The following is a 20,861-nucleotide window of genomic DNA, read 5'->3' on the forward strand; positions in this document are numbered from 1 at the left end:
ATGTGTGTGTGTGTGTGTCAAGCAGGTGGTGTGACATATTAAGTTATATACATAGATATAAGATATATATATATATCTTAACTTTTCTTCTTCCCAGTCAAACCCTTCCATTCGCTCAGTGCTCATGCTCACATTAAAAATCTAGAGGTGGGCAGTCTGATTCAACTAATTCGTATTAGTGTAACAGACTGTTGTCTTCTTGGCCTTCTCTCAGATGTCTCAGTTTTGTTTAAAAAAAAAAAGGGGGTTTCTTTTCAGATCCAAAGGATTTTCCTACTGGTAGAAATTCAAACACCATGAAAGAGTAAAATGAATAAATTTAAATAGGCTCAGGGAAGGTAATTGTAATAGTATTACTATTTGTCGGATATTTTTTGGTCCCAGGGACAGTGTAAGCATTCAACATCCCTTCCTCCTTTAATCCCCTCAGCTCTGTAAAGGGAACATCACTTTGTGCCCTTTACTGAAGGAGAAATCACGACGCGCCCCCCCCCCCAAATTAAATAATTTGCTCCAAATCCTACAACTAATGAGGAGCAGACCTGGGCTCTGAACCTACAGTGTTGGTCGACCCCTGTCTTGTGATGCCAGACTCTGGAGAGAAAGGTTCCTTGTTGGCACAGGTAGTTGGGAGTGTTCTCTGTGGATGCTCTCTGGCCTCTGCAAGTCTTCCTCCCAGTGGACTCTTCCGTGTTCTTCCATAATAGCCTCTGTGGCCGTTGGAAGGGCTGCTAGAATGTTCGGTTGTTGGGGAGTTGGTAACAGTCATTCAGTATAATTTTGCTGTAATTTGGGAACTGTCAGCATTTATATATATTTGAACTGTATTTAATTAGGCCTTCTTGTTCTGGTATAATTGCATCGTAGAGAAATCAGTCACAGTGTGGTTACCTTACCTGAAGGGGTGAATCAGGGAGTACCGAGGCTGAGAACAGCTGTGGCGATTCTAACATATAAGCAGTGGAAGGGAATGACCCTGCGGATGTCAGACTGATGTATTAAATTTTCGTTGAGAGATATCGTCGGTGGAAATTGGAGCATCTCATATGGCTGTGGTGTTAGGCTGGGTTGTGGTACAGGATGGAGTTGGAAGAGAAGTATATGGTAGCTTAAAAGAAGCATGTCAATTCTGTCTTGCGTGGTGCACTTCTAGCGAAGAGGAGGACGACGCTGTATTCCACAGGACTCCTGTTGGCCAGGTGCCTCACAGGATCGCGGGACCTTTGCGAGGTCTTATTAATTGTTGTCAACTAGGACTGGCATGTCATCATGGTTTTATCTCTGGTGGTAAATGGCTGTAACTTAGCCCTGGATGAGCGTCTAGAGAGCAAAGGGGCAGTCAGTGATGGAAACGTCTGGCAGTTAGCGGGGTCTTACCTTGCCGTGTCCGTATGTGCAGTACCTAGGTATTCAACAAACATTTGAGTGCCTGCTTGTGAATCTCACGCTGCTAGGATTTATTCCATAGTGCCCAGCATACACCGCACTTGGGCGATAATGTGGAGCCTGAGCGAAGGTTTGAATTACTGAAGCATATAATTGGCCTGATGGCTCATATTTCCATCCTAACTTCTCAGCTACAGATCTATTGCAAGAGCAGAGTGGTCCAGCAGCATTAGCTGCTTATGATTACAAAGCTGTCGTGGTCGTCCCTGCTGATGGTGACAGTGGCCCCCTAGTAGGAGGTTCTCAGCCATCACTGTCCATTGGTCACCCCCCTCCTTTCTGGCTTGCCCATCTCTGCTTATCCTGCGACGAGTTTTTATCAGTAGTCAAATGTCAGGAACGAGAGCGATAACTAATATGACTAATGAAAGCTTGTGAAGTGAGGAAGGTAATGGGCTTCTTCTATGAACCAGTGAACTGATTGATTTATCATTACACCTAGTAGCTGCATGTCTACGCATTAGACTGCTAAGCAGGAAGACTCAGGGGATGTGATGGACCTTAACCCATTTGTGTGTACAGACATGCGTGCATGGGCATCATTGGCCACCATGATTGCTCTTGTTTACTCTCATGTGAAGTTTCTTAGTAAAGTCATAGGTGACGGACACCATTAACTTTGGTATTACTAATGGGAGCCCCTCACTTACATTTCTTTTTTGAATTGAGACCATTTATTCCTATGATAGCTTAGGAATTAGACCTTCTTTAAGAGACCCATCATGTATTGAAATAAAGCACCAGGAAACTTTAGAAAAGCTGTTGTAGAATTTCTAAATGTTCTAAAATTCCTTTTCTAAAAAAAAAAAATGTCATCCTTACTGCCATCAAAGATTGCAGTGAAGGCTCAGCCTTAAATTTCTGAAATCAGTGGCATTTAAACCAAACGTATAGTAAACTGGTAAAGGGGCCCTTTTCAATGCCAGTTTCCTTTTAGATTTCAAATACAAACATTTGAAAGTCAAGGATAGCAATTTGGTTTCGAAAGAAAGCTGTTTAAAAATGTCGCAGCATGTGAGTTAATGGGAGCTGTATGCTCTGCCCTCCTGCAAGGGGGTTGCTGTCTGCTGGAGAGGATATGGGAGGGGAATATGTGTTCTAGTAGAGCAGCTTCTTAAAAAATATTGTAGTAGACCATCTGTTAAGAGAACCAAACACCATTTATACATAAAATTGGGGCTAATAAATTGAATGACACTGTAAAACCTAGGGTCTGTCTGATGTGCTGCATCAGAGACATTCTTCGCTTAATCTCAGAGAACTTATGATTTCCCCAGGCTCAAGGGTGTTTCAGGTAAAACTTGGCATGTCGGGAGTCCTGTGAATAGTTGACTGAAAGGAATACGTTGTGTTGCTGCTGTACCCACTCTACATTTTATAGGCGTGTTTGACCATTTTTACGAGTCACAGTATCTACCGCATGTGGTAATTTTATTGGCATCTATAATTTTAACTTTAGTGTTAATTTTGGCAACACGGAGAACAAAAACAGGCACACTTTAGTCCTGAGGAGTGAAGCTGAGCAAGCCTTTGAATTAGAAAGAGCAAACGATGAAGCCTTTATTACAAGGGAGGAGATGAATGGCCAGTATATGTTGCTATTCTTTTTAAAATTAAAGCCTACTTTTTTCAGAGTGGATTGAGTATTAAAATAGTTTCTCCAGCAAGATGGAAATAGAGCTACACATGAGTACTGTATTATGCTTTTATGCCAGAAATCTGCTGCATTGATACGGAATCATAGAATCATAGAGAGCCTGAAGGAATCTTTGACATCATTTCCAAACCCTCATTTTACAGATGAGGAAACAGACCCAGAGTAGTAATTGTGTTTTGTTACAAGAGACTGGGTGGGCACTTATCAAAATATCTCCTGAATGCCTTTATGTGTTGGGAATTTCCTGATTATAAATTAGTACAATTTCAGAACTGCGTTGGTAAGTAGGTTGCTTTGATTCATAAACTTCATTAGGGTCAAAGATCACTTTAATCCAGAATACAGATTAAACTGATACAGCGGAAACTAGTGTTTAAAAATAAACGGGAAAACAGGATAATTTAAACATAATGCTGGTGGTTGAAAAAAATAGATTATTTAAAGAAGGCTAAGGAAAGAGATAAGCTTCGGGGTCCTTTCAAGGGTGTAGTTTATTATGATGTAGTTCTCCTGGAAAAATCTTGGCTGTCCTTTTCTTATCGAGTTGTATGAAAATGGGTACTTTAAGATGGAAGGAAATAGATTTATGTTTGCTTTTCTAGCGAGGTATCTTTTGGAAAGCTGCAGATATCATCTGGGAAGAGATGGATGTGAATTGTCTTGAAAGTCATGTCTTCTTGGGAGCTGTGTTGCCCTCCCTCAGATGCAGAGGTTGGAGAGTACAGAGAACCTAAATTAATGACTGAAAAAAAATGGCATTTATAAAGAACAGAGCTTTATTACAGTACCTTTTTTTTTTTTTTTTGGCACACAAGTAGAAGAACCAAGATAGGACCCATTTTGCAACGTGAGTGCCTAAAGGTATTGAATATATAACAGGCTCTCAAATGTATTTCTTGAAAGGATGAATTATGTGAGGGAGAATTTTTTTGAAATAATTCCAACTAAAGGAACTGGCCAAAAGTTGGAAGAGAAGGGGGGGGCGGTTTCAATAGTAAAAATGTATGTTCGTGATGAGATTTCTGAGGTGGAAATAACTAGTGGCAGACGGTACAGGCTAGAGAAAGTCGGCGTGTGCATGGTTTCTGCCTGTCGTCCCAGACAGACCCTCCTTGTCAGCTGCCCGGGCGGTTGTCATCGTTCGGGGGTTTGCTTCCCACAGTTGCGTAAGAATGATTTTCTACCACCAATATGTCACGTAATTCCTCCGAACAAACACACGCAAAGGTGCCCCATCAGCATCAAGAACGAGATCTAAGCCTCCGGTCAGCCCAGGATCTACCTGGCTCCTGTTTTTCTCGCCATCCCACCTGCAGCATGCTCCAGCTGTGCCCAAGTGCGCCCAGCTCCCCGAGGCTGCGCTGCTTCCTGGCTGCGTGCGCATGCGCGCTCTCCAGCCCCTGCAGGACTCCCCGCGCTCCTCCCCGCGCTCCTCCCCTGCGCGGCCCCTGGGCTCTTTGCTCTACCCTCATGCTTCTCAGCTGCCCAGTACCTCAAATAAGAGCAACGTCCCAATATTCCCTGAGGCATTTTGACTTTAACGGTAAATGCTCTTAAAATCAAGAAGGCGTGCCCACAACTGGAATCTTGTCATGTCTTCTCAGATTTTAAATTTGCTTACCAGAAATTTAGGGACTGCTTACTCTGTCCAGGGCACTGTGCTTGGTTTTGTCTGAACTATTTTGGATTTGACACATGCTTCCTGAGGACGGTACTTAAATGGATGTTTGTAAGAAAATAAAGCTGAAATAAAACCTATTTACCCCCTTCTTTTTAGAATAACAAGACAGAATTGTGGCGGTCCAGAAAAAAATCTGTTAGCCTGCCAAGTAGCTGTGAGTTGTCTTTATGAATGCGTTCAGAACTCATTCTGACAGGAGAAAAATCCATCCCATAAATTACAGACAAGTAACCATTCGTAGTTCATACACAATATGGTAGTTTCTGTAGATTATGGTGACCAGTGATGTTTCAGCAGTATTTACATTCCCTTGTTTTCTTCTTTGACTGTTAAATGTGGTCCAGTTGTTGGAAGAACTTTCTGGTATTTTTTTTTAAAGACTTTATTTATTCTGAGAGAGAGAGAGAGTGACCGAGAGAGAGTATGTGAGTGGGGGGAGCGGCAGAAGCAGAGGGAGAGAGAGAATCTTGAGCAGACTCCTTGCTGAGCATGGAGCCCAACACAGGGCTCACCCTCACGGCCCCGAGAATATGACCTGAGCTGAAATCAAAAGTCAGACGCTTAACTGACTGAGCCATCCAGATGCCCCGAATTTTCTAGTATTTTAAGAGTGACTTGCTGGCTCATTAAGCAGATCTTATATAAAAGATCCATAGAAAATCACGGTACACTTGAATAATGTGTTGTGTTGTGTTAAGAGATATCTGTGATTCCTTTAATACAGATCTAAATGCATGTCCTGATCCTCACTTAATATATTTATTTTTCTGTGTCAACTGCTGTGTTTTGGTGCACTGTTGTTGATGAAACTAAGAGAAGGGGTCTTAGAAATTGCCTGGCTGAGTATATTTGGTCTCTTGTGATTTTGTTTGTTTCTTTTGCATTTATTTAGCAAAAACATGTGAGGGAAGTCACAATCCTTAAAATACCCCGGGTAATTCCTAGGATTAGTGTTATAAATGGATATTCATTCATTCATTCATTCATTCTTTCTTTCTTTCATTCGACAAACATTTACTGAGTGTCTCATGTAACCTCTGCCTGATTCTAGGCACTGGGAATATAGTCGGAATATAGCATTCATGTGTTCTTCTTTTGCAGAGCTTGTAGTCAGGTGGGTGAGGCAGACAGTAAACCAGCACACACACACACACGCACGTGCACACGCACGTGCACACATGCACACATTCAGAGAGTGAGGACAGTAGCTTACTTAGATTCTGGTACCAAGTCAGGGGTGTGTGTGGTTTTTCCACACCACCAAGCACTTCTCTAGCACCAGCCTACAATTGGGCTGATTTCTGATACCATCTACCTGGAGAGAGCATCAGATCCCACAGGTTTTATCTGAATTATTTTGGATTTGACAAATGTTCCCCGAGGACCATACTTAAATGGAAAGTTTGTAAGAAAATAAAGCTGACATAAAACTATTTACCCTTTCTTTTTAAAACAGTATGAATTACAGTGGCTCAGAAAAAAAATTGTTAGGCACAAAGTAGCTACAAGTTGGCTTACTCCTAGAAGACTGCCCCCCTTCCAAGCCAATGGAAAGCCCTGTGCTTCTGAATGGACTGGCTATAAATTGGGAGGTTTCCATGACCCCCTCCTCGGACTCAACTTGCTAGAGCAGCTCGTAAAACTCAGAGAAGCCTTTTTTTAAAAAAAAGATTTTATTTGTTTATTTGACAGAGAGAGAGACAGCGAGAGAGGGAACACAAGCAGGGGGAGTGGGAGAGGGAGAAGCAGGCTTCCCGCGGAGCAGGGAGCCCGAAGTGGGGCTCGATCCCAGGACTCTGGGACCATGACCCGAGCCGAAGGCAGACGCTTAATGACTGAGCCACCCAGGCACCTTTTAGAGAAGCTTTTTTACTGATTAGAGTGCCAGTTTCTTATCTAAGGATACAGCTCAGAACGGCCACATGGAAAAGCTGCGTGGGGTGAAGTACAGGGAAGAGATTCAGAGCTTCCATGCTGTCTCTGAGCACGCCGCTCTTCCCCAAATACCCATGTGCTCCCCAGCCTGGAAGCTCTCTGAGCCCTGTCCTTTGGGTGTTTATGGAGGCTTCATTACAGAAACGTAATCGATTAAATCATTGGCCATTGGTGACTGATTCAGCCTTCCCAGAGGCTGGGGAGTAGGCCTGCAAGTTCCAACCCTTTAACCACAGGGTGAGTGCCCCTGGCCTCCAGCCCCCATCCTTCGCTTCGGGTCCAAAAGTCACCTTATTGACAGAACCCAAGACACCTTCTCTCTCTCATCACTTAGGACGCTCCACGGGTTTTAGGAGGAGGGAATGGGGATAAAGACCAGAGATGTATTTTCTGTACATCACATATCATGCTCGGGCAGCATGAGGGAGTGTCCCCCGTAGCATGGGAAGAGCACTGGATCGGTGGTCAAGACAGGGCTCCCTGATTAAACTGAGACCCAAAGGAGAAGCCACTCCAGCAAAGGTCTGTGCAAGGAGACTCCCAGAATCCACAAATGAAGAGGCCCTGAGTTGAGAAAAAGCTTGTGTTCAGAGAACAGAGGAAGTTGTGAATGTGGAAGAGGGAGGGAGTGGGGAGCAGCAGGGTGTTGGTCCCAGAGGTGGCTGGAGAGGCCCGGACCAAGACCCTGTGGGCTACCGCAGGCCTGGTGAAGCACTCTGCTCTCTTTCTGGGTGCAGTGGGCTGTCACCATAGGACATTTTGCAGGGAGGTGGCGAGTTTTCTGTTTTTCTAAGACCTGGCTGCTCAGTGGAGAAGGGAAAGCTGACAGTCATCAAGCCAGTCCAGTGGCCCAGGGGAGAGGGCAGAGCTTTGCGGGAGGGGTAACACTGGAGATGGAGCAGAGGAGCCCGTCCAGGGGGCATCCGGGCAGAGCGTAGACAAGGATTGCCGATGGGGTTGGGGACCGGAAGAGAGTGGGAAATAATTTATCTTAGTGTGGTATAAAAATGAAAGGTTGAGAGAGTCACTTAGAGCATCCAGATTCCATTCCGTTCTAGATCCTGAGTTAAAAGTTATTGCACACATTCACCATTAGGGCGAAACTGAGCTTTTCTAAAACAAATGCAATTCAGACACACTCGAAGCATGCTGGCTTTTGTAGTTGGCAGTGATGAGTGTAAAGAAATTAACTTTAGAAGATAGCAGTTCAACTCAACACATAATTTCCGCTAAAACGTAAGGACAAGCGTGGCCTAAACTGCAGTGGTTAGTTTTGCTAACAGTCCTTGCTTTTCCACAGAGAGCATAAGTTCCCCAGAACCTATACAAAATTCAAAAGTAGACCTGCATTTAAAAAAGAATCACATTTAGTGGTTTTGTATCCTTGGTCTTCTGAGAAGTCCTTGATCATGGTAGGCAAATCTCAGACGGTGTTCTGAGATTTGGCACGTGGGTCCAAGGGTGCTGGAATCTGCTTTGATCTCCCCTGGGGCCCGCTGACCCTAGCTGCTTTTTCATCTCATTTTTAAAATCATCCCAAGTGACTTTGAGGTCCGTGTGGCTAACCTGGCAACTCATCAAGAACCTAGCCTCAGTGTCCCCATCCATTCCTGTAGAAGGCGGAGGGAGAGGGAGGGATTTCGAGAGAAGATCCTTCCAATGGCCGCGGCTGAGCTACGGAGCCCATGGTGGGGAGGAGAGATTTGAACAGGGACAGCTACAAAGTGCCACCTCCACTGCACCTCACCACCACCCCAGGAGGCTTTAGCATTAGATTTTGTTTTAATTGAGGGCACAACAGGTTTTAAAAAGATACACAGTGTGCTAAGCAGTAGCGCACTTGCCCACTGAGATGGTCCCAGCCCACATAATTCTGTCATTTTTGAGTCACCAATATGAACTGGGCTTTATCAGCCAGTGAACGAAACTCAGATCCCCAGTGACACCCAAAATTCCGTGTTCTCATTTCTGCCCACTGCTGCCCCACCAGATGTTTGCAAGAGGCCTCTCTTTACGATATTTCTAACCCATAGGCCCCCAAAGTTCGTGGGTTCTCAGTAAGGTCAGTTCCTGCCTTTTGCTGTTCTCTTGTTCTGGGTTTGGGTCCTCCCCCCTCCCTCTGACCACTGGGAAAATTGCTCTTCTCACCCGCATCTTGCAGAGAATGGAGCCCTGAGTGGGGCAGGAGAGAGGGGAGCACTGAACTAAGCTGGTTTGGTGGGAGATGTAGGGCTCCAACCTTTGACCCCGGGGTCTTGCTGCTTCATCCACACGCCTGTTAGACTTAACCTTCCCCTGGTGGTTTTCATTCTCAGGCCCTGTTGGCCTGGTTTCCCATCTAGTCCATCAAAGCACATTCAGGTTCTTTCTCCAAGGGCCTCTGGGCTCCCAGCCAACCAGGGATCGTGGCTGGGCACGGTTTTAAGTGCCCCGACAGTAAGGAGGCTGGGCCACCGCAGAGCACCCTGACACCGGCCCAGGAGGGTGCTGCTCGGGCCACAGGCCGACCCGAGTCTGGGATCTGTCCAGCCACGGTAGGTTACTACGACAGAGAAATCATGCTTAGGAAACAAAAAGGGAGAGATTATGTAAATACGTGTGGGAAATAAGCTCTGAAGCTCACAGATATTTGCTCTGCTGAAAACTTCACCCTCTTTCTGTAGGGCCCTTTCTCAAGCGAAACCTTACAGAGCCCCCGTGTACGAAACAGGTGGCACCCAGGGGTCAGGGTCAGACCTCCCTGCTCTTTCAGCCTCTGCCTCTGCTGGGTCCCCCCACCCCCACTCCCACCCCAGAAGTCTTTCCAGGGAATTCTAGGAGTCCTGGGAACATAACTTGCAAACCGCCACATCATGATATGAAGATCACAGAAAGGAAGACAGACACCCTCTATGCCGACACTCTTCAGGAGCCTTTGTCAACAACCCCCCTCGCTGCTGGGTCTTCAGCCCACCCCCTGCCGCCATTGGTTCCTCTAGTCGCAGACATGTGCAGGCGGCCCCAGTCCCTTGTGGATGGCGATCTGCTCTCTGCTACTCTCTCCGGTCCCTCCTCTTGCTGAAATTCACCTCTGACTTTGTCATTCCTGAAACGCCTACGGGGGCTCACCATCCCTCCTAGGATGAAGGCGTGGGCACTCAGCTCTTTCCTCACGGTTGTCCCTGCACACCTGTGCCCTTTCTCTGCTACTCCCCAGAAAACATCTGCTTACCCTTACTCCCTTACCCTTACCCCCCACACCTCCAGCCACCAGGCGCACCCCTACTTCAGCCCTGGATTCAGGCTGCACATCCGTGGGGAAACCTCGCACTTCCTGCGTCTGAGCCCCGCCCTCACGCCCAGGTGCTGCTGCATCCCCACCCTGCCCTCCTGCCCCCGCTGTCTGTTGTTCTGCCTTCTCGGGTGAACTGTGAACGCTGCCTCCTCCACTTACGTAGAAGCTCCTTGAGAGCAGAGATGTTTCCGGGGGAGGGGAGATGGCCCTGTCCCGAGTAAATCCCAGGCCCCCAGCAGATGCGGGACACATAAAGAGCGCTCAACATCAGAATGAATGAATCTTCAAGTTTCCACAAGTGCATTTGTCGAGATGGGAATGGCAGTTATGACATAAACCAGCTCCGAGTTAATAAAATCAGAGATCATCTTTCAGTCTCGTGGTGTACGCCTTTCAGTCGTTAAGTCTGCTTCAGTGAGATCTCCGGTTTGCAAGGCCCGTTCTATTTGTTGAAGCAGTTGGAGCGTCCACTCTTCTGTGGATGTCTTACCACCTGTGTGGCATTGGCCGTGGCTGTAACAAACTTCCGCGTTCAGAGTTGATCCCATTCCTAATACAGGGAACAGGGAAGAGTCACGGAAGGGGCACGTGTGCGTGTGTGTGTGTGTGTGTGTGTGTGTGTGTGTGTGTGTGTGGAGGTGTGTGTGTGAGACGAAAGGCCGGGTCTTTGAATGAACTGCTTACTTGAAAATTGTCTTTCTGCAGGTGATGTGTCACCAATCAGCATGTCTCCCATCAGTCAATCTCAGTTTATCCCACTCGGGGAAATCCTTTGCTTGGCCATCTCGGCAATGAACTCCGCCAGAAAACCTGTCACCCAAGAGGCGCTGATGGAGCACCTGACCACGTGCTTCCCAGGTAACGGGAAAAGAACGTAACACTTTCCAGATAGGTGTGTGTTCCATTGCTCAAGGACATCACACGGACCATTCCTCTTATTTAAATGTAATAGAAAAAAAAATTCTTTGCCAAAATGGGAAGGAAGCTTTTCCTAGTTCTGTAATTAAAAGCCGAGGCACCTCTGTTACCGCAAAAATAATTTGCCGTCTTCGGGTATTACTGCAATCCTTTTTAAGTTGGCACTGAGAAGAAGACATTAAATCAGAATCCATGAAGAATTCTGGCAAAAACTACCAAGGTTCTGTTCAGCGTCACCATAACCTTCTTTAAAGACATGAACATCATGATTCATGGGAGCAAGTCAGAAAATTTTAGTCCCAGGGGATTACACTAAAGAGACAGTAATGTCAAAAATAAACAGGTCTTGCATGCTTGTGTCATGGCTTGATGAGTTTTAATAATCTGATATTTGATAAATCAGTTAAGATCCCATTTTGAAAGAAAAAAATAAGATGTTTCCTTTTCTCTTAAATATTAGTAAAAGAGGACAACAGGCCATCTGCTGCATGATCGGCACTGGGTGTCTCCAGTGTCAGAAGACAGTGGGAACGGTGATGAGCTAAAGACTGCATGCCCTATCTCGAGGGAGGCGGCCCACTACTCAGCTCCGGTGTATTGACCCCCCCCCGCAAAATGTAGAAGCCTGCCAGAGTTACAAATCTCCTACTTTTTCAAGAGAATCTGGACTTTCAATTTTATGTGAAATCTGTAGACTTCCCTCACTATTGGCAGTTGTGTGTGTGTGTGTGTCGTGTGTGCGTGTACATTTTAACACACGTGTGCCAGTGACATGCAAGTCCAATAAAACACATTACTGGGCCACCAGTTGGCCAACTTGGCTTGGACTCCAACCTATGCTTACATTAAAAATGAACCCTTGACACAGGTTTTATGCAACCTAGAAGAGACCTCGGTAAGCAGAAACTAGAGGCTGTAGCCGTTAGCTTTTACTACCCAAATGCTGGGTAACAATCACAGAACATCAGTGGCGTACAACAATGGACATTTATTTAGCTTCTGGGTTCCCCAGGAGTCAGCTGATCCAGACTGGACCTGCCCAGGTGGCTCTGCTCCACCTGTCCTCCATCCTCTTTAGAAAAGGAGACAAGTTTTGAAGTCTAACCGAATATTATTAAAATATTTGAATTCTCATATTTAATGCCTATGTTATAAATAAAAAGAATAGCCTAGATTTGGGCCTCTATTACTGTTTTGGACATCCAGATTCTAAAGAATGTTTTTTTTAGTGAAAACCTTCTAGTAAAAATGTCTGACACACTGAAATGTGAACCCTTTTATCACCTTTCTATATTGGTTGAATTTTTGAAAACAACTTTTGTCTACCGGTTTCTATGACAGAAACAAGAATTTTTTTAAAGTATAAAAAGAATGAAATACTTGCTTCACAGCTTAAGTAAGCACTCGTCATCCATCCATCCAGAGTGATCATTTCAATCAGACTGGTACTTGTCGAGTTGTTACAGTCAGATCTTCCCGGGAGGAAAGCTGACCGTCAGAGAAAGAGCTGCTAATGGGGTTGAAGTTGGCTTTCGATTTTGCTAGAGAATGTTAACATTATATACCCCATGTTCTATCTCCCAACTCATCCCCTTTACATCAGTTCTCGCAGAATTCTCCCTCAGCCAGTGTTCTTTACACACGAGAAGAAATAATCCAAAGAAGCTGACTGAAAGCTTCCGTCCAAAATGCTTAACGTATAAGAACGTGTGCGTGTGCTCTCCGTTCTGACAGTTGTCGGATTTGCGGGATGAAAGAGATCTTAGAAGTCTAAGTAGCACCCCGTTGACATGCAGTGTTTTTAGATACCTGTTTTTGCTTTGGAAAGATGTAAAGGCGTGGAAAAGGAGAGAAGTCAGCTTTCAGCTGTATTTGGATATAATGCTTATCTTTGTTCTTTAAGCCCTCAAAATCCAAATTCGTGGTGAATTTGGGACTGGGATCTGGTGGCGGTGGAATGTGCAAACACTGAAAACAGCCATCTCTTTCCCGGGCGAGCCCTGCAGATTTCTCGTGCGAGTCTGCATTTCACAGACAACTGAAAATACCAGTCATTCGACAGGGGCTTCGTAATAAAATAATCATCCCAAGTATCAGTGACTCGCAGTTAAAGCTTTGAAAACCCGCAGGTAGAAGGGTGGAAAGGGGAGTGGACAGGGAATGTTTCTCGTTTGGTTTTTTTTCAAATTAAGCATCATTGGACTGACAAACTTCAAATCCAAGATGTGAAAACTTTAGACGTAAATTCTCTTTGGAAACTCCTTCTTATTCCTTCCTTTGGGAACAATCCGAGCACCTGTTCTTAATGGTAAGTAAACATGATGACACTGAGGTCATGATTTTGTATAGGTTTCTAAGTTTTCTATGATCGGCGCTTGAAAGGCCCACAGTCAGCAAATTCTGTTTATAGTACTAGCTGTTTTTCTGGATTACACCTCAGCTTTCCTTTATTACAGCAGCAGAGTAAACGGGTCAGTCATGAATGCTTATAAATGAGCCTTACCATTTTTTTGGAAGAACTTGTGTGTGTTACAATAGCGATTGCAAGCATGCTGCCATGTCAGATACAGTTCCTTTTCGGTATGGATTTGACACCCGCATAGCTGTGCCACACAACCCCAGTGGGCATCACGAGGCTGCAGTGGGCACAGTGTCTCATCTTGGGAGTGGTAGTCTGTGTGAGTGGTGCCCGCCCCCCGCCAAACTTGTTCAGCCGAAGGGCCTGGTTGGGAGTAGGGCACAAAAGCTCTTTTAAGTTGCTTCTCTTAGGTGTAAGCATGTTTTGTTTTATGACGGCACTCAAGAATTTCATATATATGGTTTGGGTTGTATCACTAATTCACATGGAGTTCATTTTGTGCAGAAACTATCATAAAATTTTTTTAAAAATTGTATTATACCAGCCTGGAAGCCATTTGAGTAAACGCCAGCGTACATCTCTCAAGAGCAGAGCCCTAGACTAAAGGGAGACCATGCAGTGCAAAAATTAAATAATGATACTAAACAGTACATTATTCATAAGCAATGTTGCCTTTTCCACCTTGGTCACAAAGGATGGCTTCTGAAGATGGTAACATGGATGGATGGGCAGGTCACATCGCATTCATGGACGCTCTCCCAGGCCATGCATTACTCATGCTTTCATATCCCACTTTTGTAGTTTTGGAAGGATTGTGGAAGCCTAAACTTAGTATACCCTGCTGTTCTAGGTTGCTACACGATGTTCTCTGAAGGTAATTTGGCTTCCATGGGTCCTGCCCCAAAGTTGAGACGATTAATAGCTAATGTTTATAGAGCCCCCACTATATGTCAGGCACTGCTCTGCATACCTTAAATGCATTTAAACTCACAATTACCCTGTGAGGGTACCTGCTGTTATCCTCATTCTGATGGCCGTGAACAGAGGCTCAGAGAGGTTAGTTAAGTTGCCTAAGGCGACACCAGCTGTATCGGTTTTCTAGCACAGCCCTAACAAAGTACAAGGGGCTTAAACAAAACAAAACAAAACAAAATTATTGTCTTACAGTTCAGAAGGCTAGAACTACAAAATCAAGGTATCAGCACAGTTGGTTTATTCCTTCCAAGGTCTGTGAGGGAAGAAACTGCTCCAGACCACGCTCCTTGGCTGATGGATGGACATTTTCTACCAATGTTTCTTCACATTGTCTTCTCTCTGTGCATGTCCTTCTGCCCAATTTCCCCTTTGTAGAAGGACATGGGTCATGTTGGAGTAGAGCCCACCCTGATGACCTCATTTTAACTTGTTTATGAAGACCCAGTCTCCAAACATGGTCACATTCTGAGGTTTGGGGCATTAGGTTTAAACACGGGAATGGCGTGGGCAGGGGAGTTTGCATAACTCCACCACCACCACCAACTAACAGTGATGGAGCTGGAGTTTGAATCTAGCAGTGTGGCTCTGGGCTCTGGGTGCGTCACGAGCCATGGTCAAGTCCAACTGCCCTTTTATGTAACTTACAAAATTAAGTTTATTAAGTAAGCTTCGTCTTGAAAAATGAGTGTATAAAGTAGCTTCCAGTGTATACGGTAGCCTCTGTATGCGTCCTGTTTGTTTTCGAATGCCAAGACAGCTATTTCAACCCAGTTTCCCTAGTTTTCTTTGTATCAAGAAAGGCTTTTTTTGTAAGTATATATTACATCATGTAAAACATTTTTCATTTTCCCCTCCTTTAAAAATACTCTGCCTTTGATGGCTCAGTTCAGGAAAGGCCTTGTGACAACAGTATCAATCTCACTGCCCCTGGCTTCCATCTCTCTCTCTTCCTGAATACCTCCGAGTCCTGCGGACTTGCCATGTGGTGATACTCGGAAGCTTGGCAAAATTCGTAGGATTTTGTCTTAGGTTGGGCTGCTGGAAAAAAACCCCAAAGACTGGGGGGGGGGGGGCGCTGAAGCAACAGATATTTATTTCTCATAGTCTGGGAAAGCTGGGAGCTCTGAGATCAAGGCACCTGCAGCTCTGGTGTCTGGTGAGGGCCCTCTTGCGGGCTTGAAGACGGCTGCATCCTCACACGGCGGAGGGAGGGGGCTTTGGTCTCTTCCTCTTCCTCTGAGGGCACATCATTGAGGGCCCCACCCTCAGGAACTCATCTAAACCTAATCACCGCCCAAAGGCCCTACCTCCTGGTACCATCACATCAGGGATTAGGATCTGCACATAGGAATATTGGGGGCGGGGGTTCAAACATTCGGTCCATAGTAGATTCTGAGAATTCAGGAACCGGCAGCAAATTCCCTCTACATTCTCATGAGTCTATGTTCCTTTGGTTTTAGGTGTTCCCACCCCGAGCCAAGAAATCCTACGGCACACGCTGAACACGTTGGTACGGGAGAGGAAGATCTACCCAACTCCGGATGGCTATTTCATCGTGACCCCACAGACCTATTTCATTACTCCTTCTCTCATAAGAACTAACAGTAAATGGTACCATTTGGACGAGAGGATACCTGACAGGTCTCAGTGTACCTCGCCACAACCCGGAACCATAACGCCCTCTGCCTCAGGCTGCGTCAGGGAAAGAACATTGCCCAGAAACCACTGCGACTCTTGCCACTGCTGCAGAGAAGACATGCACAGCATGCATGCTTCCACTCTGCAGAGGAAACCTGCCAAGGACTGCAAAGACCCCTATTGCCCTCCTTCACTATGCCAGGTGCCACCCACTGAAAAGAGCAAAAGTACTGTAAACTTTTCTTATAAGACAGAAACTCTCTCAAAACCTAAAGATAGTGAAAAGCAGTCCAAAAAATTTGGGCTAAAGTTATTCCGGCTAAGTTTTAAAAAAGATAAGACCAAACAGCTAGCCAATTTCTCCGCCCAGTTTCCTCCGGAGGAGTGGCCCTTGCGAGATGAAGACACACCAACTACTATCCCTAGGGAAGTGGAAATGGAGATCATTAGGCGGATTAACCCGGACTTGACCGTGGAAAATGTCATGAGGCACACTGCACTAATGAAGAAGCTTGAAGAAGAAAAAGCGCATCGGAGTAAAGCCGGGTCTTCGGCTCATCACAGCGGAAGAAGTAAAAAGAGTAGGGCTCATCGAAAGTCCCACGGGAAGTCTCGGTCGCACAGCAAGACACGAGTATCTAAAGGAGACCCTTCGGATGGCTCTCCTCTGGACATCCCAGGTGACAGAGAGTATGACTTCGGTGATCCTCTTACCAGGGCACCCAGGGAAGGCTGCTTCATCATTGAGCACAAAGGAGATAACTTCATCATGCATAGCAACACGAATGTGATTGAGTCTCATTTCCCCATGACACCAGAATGGGATGTGTCTGGGGAACTGGCCAAAAGGAGAACTGAGATGCCTTTTCCTGAGCCTTCCAGGGGAAGCTCCCACTCAAAAGTGCACCGAAGCCACAGCCATACCCAGGACCGAAGGTCCAGGAATGAGAGATCCAGCAAAGCCAAGGAGAGATCCCGATCCATGGATAACTCGAAGGGCCCTCTGGGGGCTTCTTCACTGGGGACGCCTGAAGACCTGGCTGAAGGCTGTAGCCAAGATGACCAAACGCCCAGCCAGTCCTACATCGACGACAGTACTTTAAGGCCTGCGCAAACAATTGGCCATCAAAGGGCTCATGTTTCATCCACAAGCTATAAAGAGGTGTGTATTCCAGAAATAGTCGGTGGCAGCAAGGAGCCTTCCAGCGCATGTAGCCTTTTGGAGCCCGGCAGACCACCTGAGAGTTTGCCATCCTATGGGGAGCTCAACTCCTGTCCAACAAAAACAGCTACAGATGACTATTTCCAGTGCAACACGTCCAGTGAGACAGTCCTCACGGCGCCATCGCCTCTGGGAAAGAACAAAGAGGATCATGACACTCTGACTCTGGCAGAAGGGGTGAAAAAACTGCCGCTGTCTGATAGGCAGGCCCCACATTCTTCCAGAGAGCCTGTAGGGCACAAGGAGGAGTCACCAAAAGGGCCAGGCGGAGGCCCAGCCGCTTCTGGCGCAGTGGCCGAAGGGATTGCCAATGGACGCCTTGTCCAACACCATAGTGCTGAGCCCAGCAGCCTGGACAAGAGGAAAGAGATATTCAGCAAGGACACACTGTTCAAACCTCTCCACAGCACCTTGTCTGTAAACAGCTATCACAAATCGAGCCTGTCCCTCCTCAAATCTCTCCCGAAGACACCTGCTGACACACTGCCGGGCCGATGTGAGAAACTGGAGCCGCCCCTGGGGACCTCGGTGGCACCAGCCGTGCCTGGTTCCCAGCGTCAGCAGGAGTCAGGGGGGAACCAGGAAGCCTCTTTTGACTATTACAATGTCTCCGATGACGACGACTCCGAGGAAGGGGCAAACAAAAACACGGAGGAGGAAAAAAACAGAGATGATGTAGGCACCATGCAGTGGCTCCTTGAGAGGGAGAAGGAAAGAGACTTACAGAGGAAATTCGAGAAGAACCTCACCCTCCTTGCCCCAAAAGAAACCGACAGTAGCAGCAACCAGAGAGCCACCCATTCAGCACGCCTCGACAGCATGGACAGTAGCAGCATCACTGTGGACAGTGGATTCAACTCCCCACGGTAGGGAGAGGCATCTCTGCGTGTGCGCACACACTCACACTCACACGCACACACCTATGAGGGCCTGGGGCTTTATGCAGATAACTTGAAAAGTTTTTGATTTCAGTTTTAATTCTGTGGATGCGGGTTAAGGGTTGTGTGAGTCGCGCTGTTAACAACCTGTTTCTGACTTCTTTTTCAGGAATTGAAACAAATGTTTCTGCAGCTGTAGAGATCACCAATCTGGACTGGTGGGTTGGCTCCCTCCCTCACACTTGCATCAGGCCAATCTAACTAGGACCAACATTTTCCAGGATTTTTCTTCTGTGTTTATATTGCCACCATGCTGATAAAAGAAGGGTTTTTGTTTTTTGTTTTTTTTAGGTCCTCAAAAATAGTAACTTTTTGAGTAGAATGGGCGGTCAGTAGTCAGTTGGGGGTTGGGTAGGGCTTGGGTATAAATCGATTGACTCAAGGACGGGGTCCTTCTAGTGGGAATAGCAGATCTCAACACCTTTCCAGGGGATCGAGATGCTAGTTGCCATTGCAGTGTCGACTCTGTGTGCTCCCTCCCCGACCTTGCTCATACGTTTCACATCCGCAGAGAAGTAGAACCTTGTGTCTCTCACAGAGCAGTGAGGGGCCTGTGTTCCCTTAGATCAAAGCATGTGCCCACGCTTTTCTCTCTCCTGCAGAATTGACACAACCCATTAAGGCCCTCGAATCATAACTGGTAATTCAGCAAAGGGTTAACAGCACAGAGTGTGCAATGCCTAATGGTCATATCCAGCACACTGAAGGAGCTCGGGGGTTAAGAAAGCAAAAGAGAGTCTCTCCAACTTCCTTTTTTTTTCTCCTTAACTCTTCCTTCTCCTCAAAGGGCAACTTGGGACCTAATTCTCCTTCTAAATTCTACTCCAGATTGGTGACTCTGAGATGCAGAAATACCACTGAGAGGTGGACATTTCTCACTAGCTGCGATTCCCAAGATTCTACGATATGGATAATTTTAACAAGTACCCAGATAGGATTATGTACTTCATATATTTTGATTATTAAGAATGAAACTTAGTTCTGTTGCGATCATTTCACTTTCATCTCTGGATAAGTTGGGGACAGAACATCCCCAAATCAGAACTGGGAATCATTAATCTGTCCCATATTAGACCTTTGTTATTTCTTTAAGGGCTAGTTTTTGATGATGATGATGATGATGATTTTTGCCATGTAACCTTTTTTTCCAAGTTAACCCATGTGTGGAAGTCTAATGTCTAAACAAACCACAGAGATGGTGCTCTGGTTAAAATGGGTGTGAGGCCAGGAGCCCCATGTCTCCTCTGTCAGTCCCTCAAGGAGCCCTAACTGACCTCAGGGAGCTATGGCACTCAGTCCAAAAGCTATTAGCCTACCTACTAAGTGACTTTTCTACAAAATAACTTCCACTAGATATTTTTTAAATCATGAATCAAATCTTAACTTATTTACCAGTTATTTTATATATCCTTTTCTTTCTGTTTCTCGCTTCTGCTCTTTTTTTTTTCCTCTTAAATTTCTAACAGTGGATACCAGAGAGGTATAATTGAAGGTCTGTAATTGATGGTAGACATTCAAAACCATAACCAAGGTGTGGTTTATCTGCCTGTACCTTATGCTCAACTGTTTCTTATCATATAGACCCTGCCTGCCTAGTACAACGAGTTTTTTTCTGACCTTGCACTGTGCCCTCGGCCCCTGCACCCTCCACAGAGGGAAGGCTGCGGTCCTCCAGACATAATTGCTACAGAGACAAGCGTAGTTTAATGGGCTCTAACTCAACAACCCACCACCGCATGATACTGAAAGTGTTTTTGTTTGGGGGGCAAATAGACACAAATACTCATGAAATAGTTGACCCAGTCTTGCCACAGGATGTATTGTTTTATCTCTAAATTCGGGATGCAGAATATAGAATTGATGAATGAGATTATTTCTTGAAGTAAGTTTATTTTCATTTGTTTAATAAGGTACTTAAGGTTAAACGCTTTGTCATGGTAAGAGGTAAGATCGTTCTAAGGAGACAACTGTCTCACATTTAGCTACGTGTCTGTCACTACTGTTAGGTAGCGTTTTCTCGATAGGAATACATAGATCGCCCATAAGTTTCATGCAGTTAGATCATCTGCAGAACAATTCCTAATTTTGCCCCTTTCATATTTACTATTCTTTGGCTAGAAATTAGGTCACAACTGTTTTTAAACTGTATTTTCGGTACACCTCAGTTAATCGACTAAGTTGTTTTCTGATGCGTGAGAATGGTCTATGAAGGAGAATATTTGAGTTATAGGGAGTTTTATTCTCCAGCATGAGGAGTATTTTAGCCATATAGCATTATCAGTCTGATACCTCTCCACTGCCGTGAGATACAGAAACTTTAAGTGGGCCACTTATTCGAGTCTTTCAGTACATATTCCACAGAGCAACTAAGATCCAATAACAACAACAAAGACCAAGAAAGGTGATCTCCACACTCCCAGCTTTCCGTGCTGGCTCAGAAGTCATGTTCAGCCACATTCTCAAAATTCTCAGTCCCTTTCGTTGGGAGCTAAAGGGTTTTGAGAAGGAAAAAAGGTAAAAGCTTCAACTATGCTATGAGATCTGATATTGAACACGAAAATTCTTGACCTGTAAAATCCGCGATTCCAAATCTGAGGCCCAAAACTGGTTGACAAACACAGTGTGAAAACCCGAGGTAGCAAAACTGCAGGGATGTGTCGGCTTCGTGTAGGGCGCGAGCATGCGCTGTCGGAGCGTGGGGCCGAGGGAGACACACGCATCCAGGAGGATGAGCCACACACCTGTTCCGTTCACTGCTTCTGCTTATAAAATCCTGACATCTTATTGTTAAGGTTGCACTCCACTGGGTTTCTTTTTC

At 45.6% G+C, this 20,861-nt stretch overlaps 1 protein-coding gene across 6 annotated transcripts in view; it reads left to right on the top strand.

Moving 5' to 3' along the window:
- Window positions 1-20,861, top strand: part of STOX2 (storkhead box 2) — a 209,238-nt gene that overhangs the window by 179,314 nt on the left and 9,063 nt on the right. For 4 of the 6 annotated variants that reach the window (XM_073902292.1, XM_025886231.2, XM_073902295.1 and 1 more), the window contains exons 2-3: window positions 10,699-10,851; window positions 15,706-17,971. In XM_073902292.1, the coding sequence (XP_073758393.1) occupies window positions 10,699-10,851; window positions 15,706-17,971 (2,419 nt within the window). Of the gene's footprint in view, window positions 1-10,698; window positions 10,852-15,705; window positions 17,976-18,152; window positions 18,202-20,861 lie in introns of those variants that run through there. The other 2 variants (XM_073902293.1, XM_073902294.1) reach the window with 2 other exon arrangements.

The sequence above is a fragment of the Callorhinus ursinus genome, unplaced genomic scaffold (assembly GCF_003265705.2).
Source record: "Callorhinus ursinus isolate GAN/ISIS: 27379988/994484 unplaced genomic scaffold, GSC_fseal_2.0 scaffold17, whole genome shotgun sequence".
NCBI classification, from domain to species: Eukaryota; Metazoa; Chordata; class Mammalia; order Carnivora; family Otariidae; genus Callorhinus; species Callorhinus ursinus.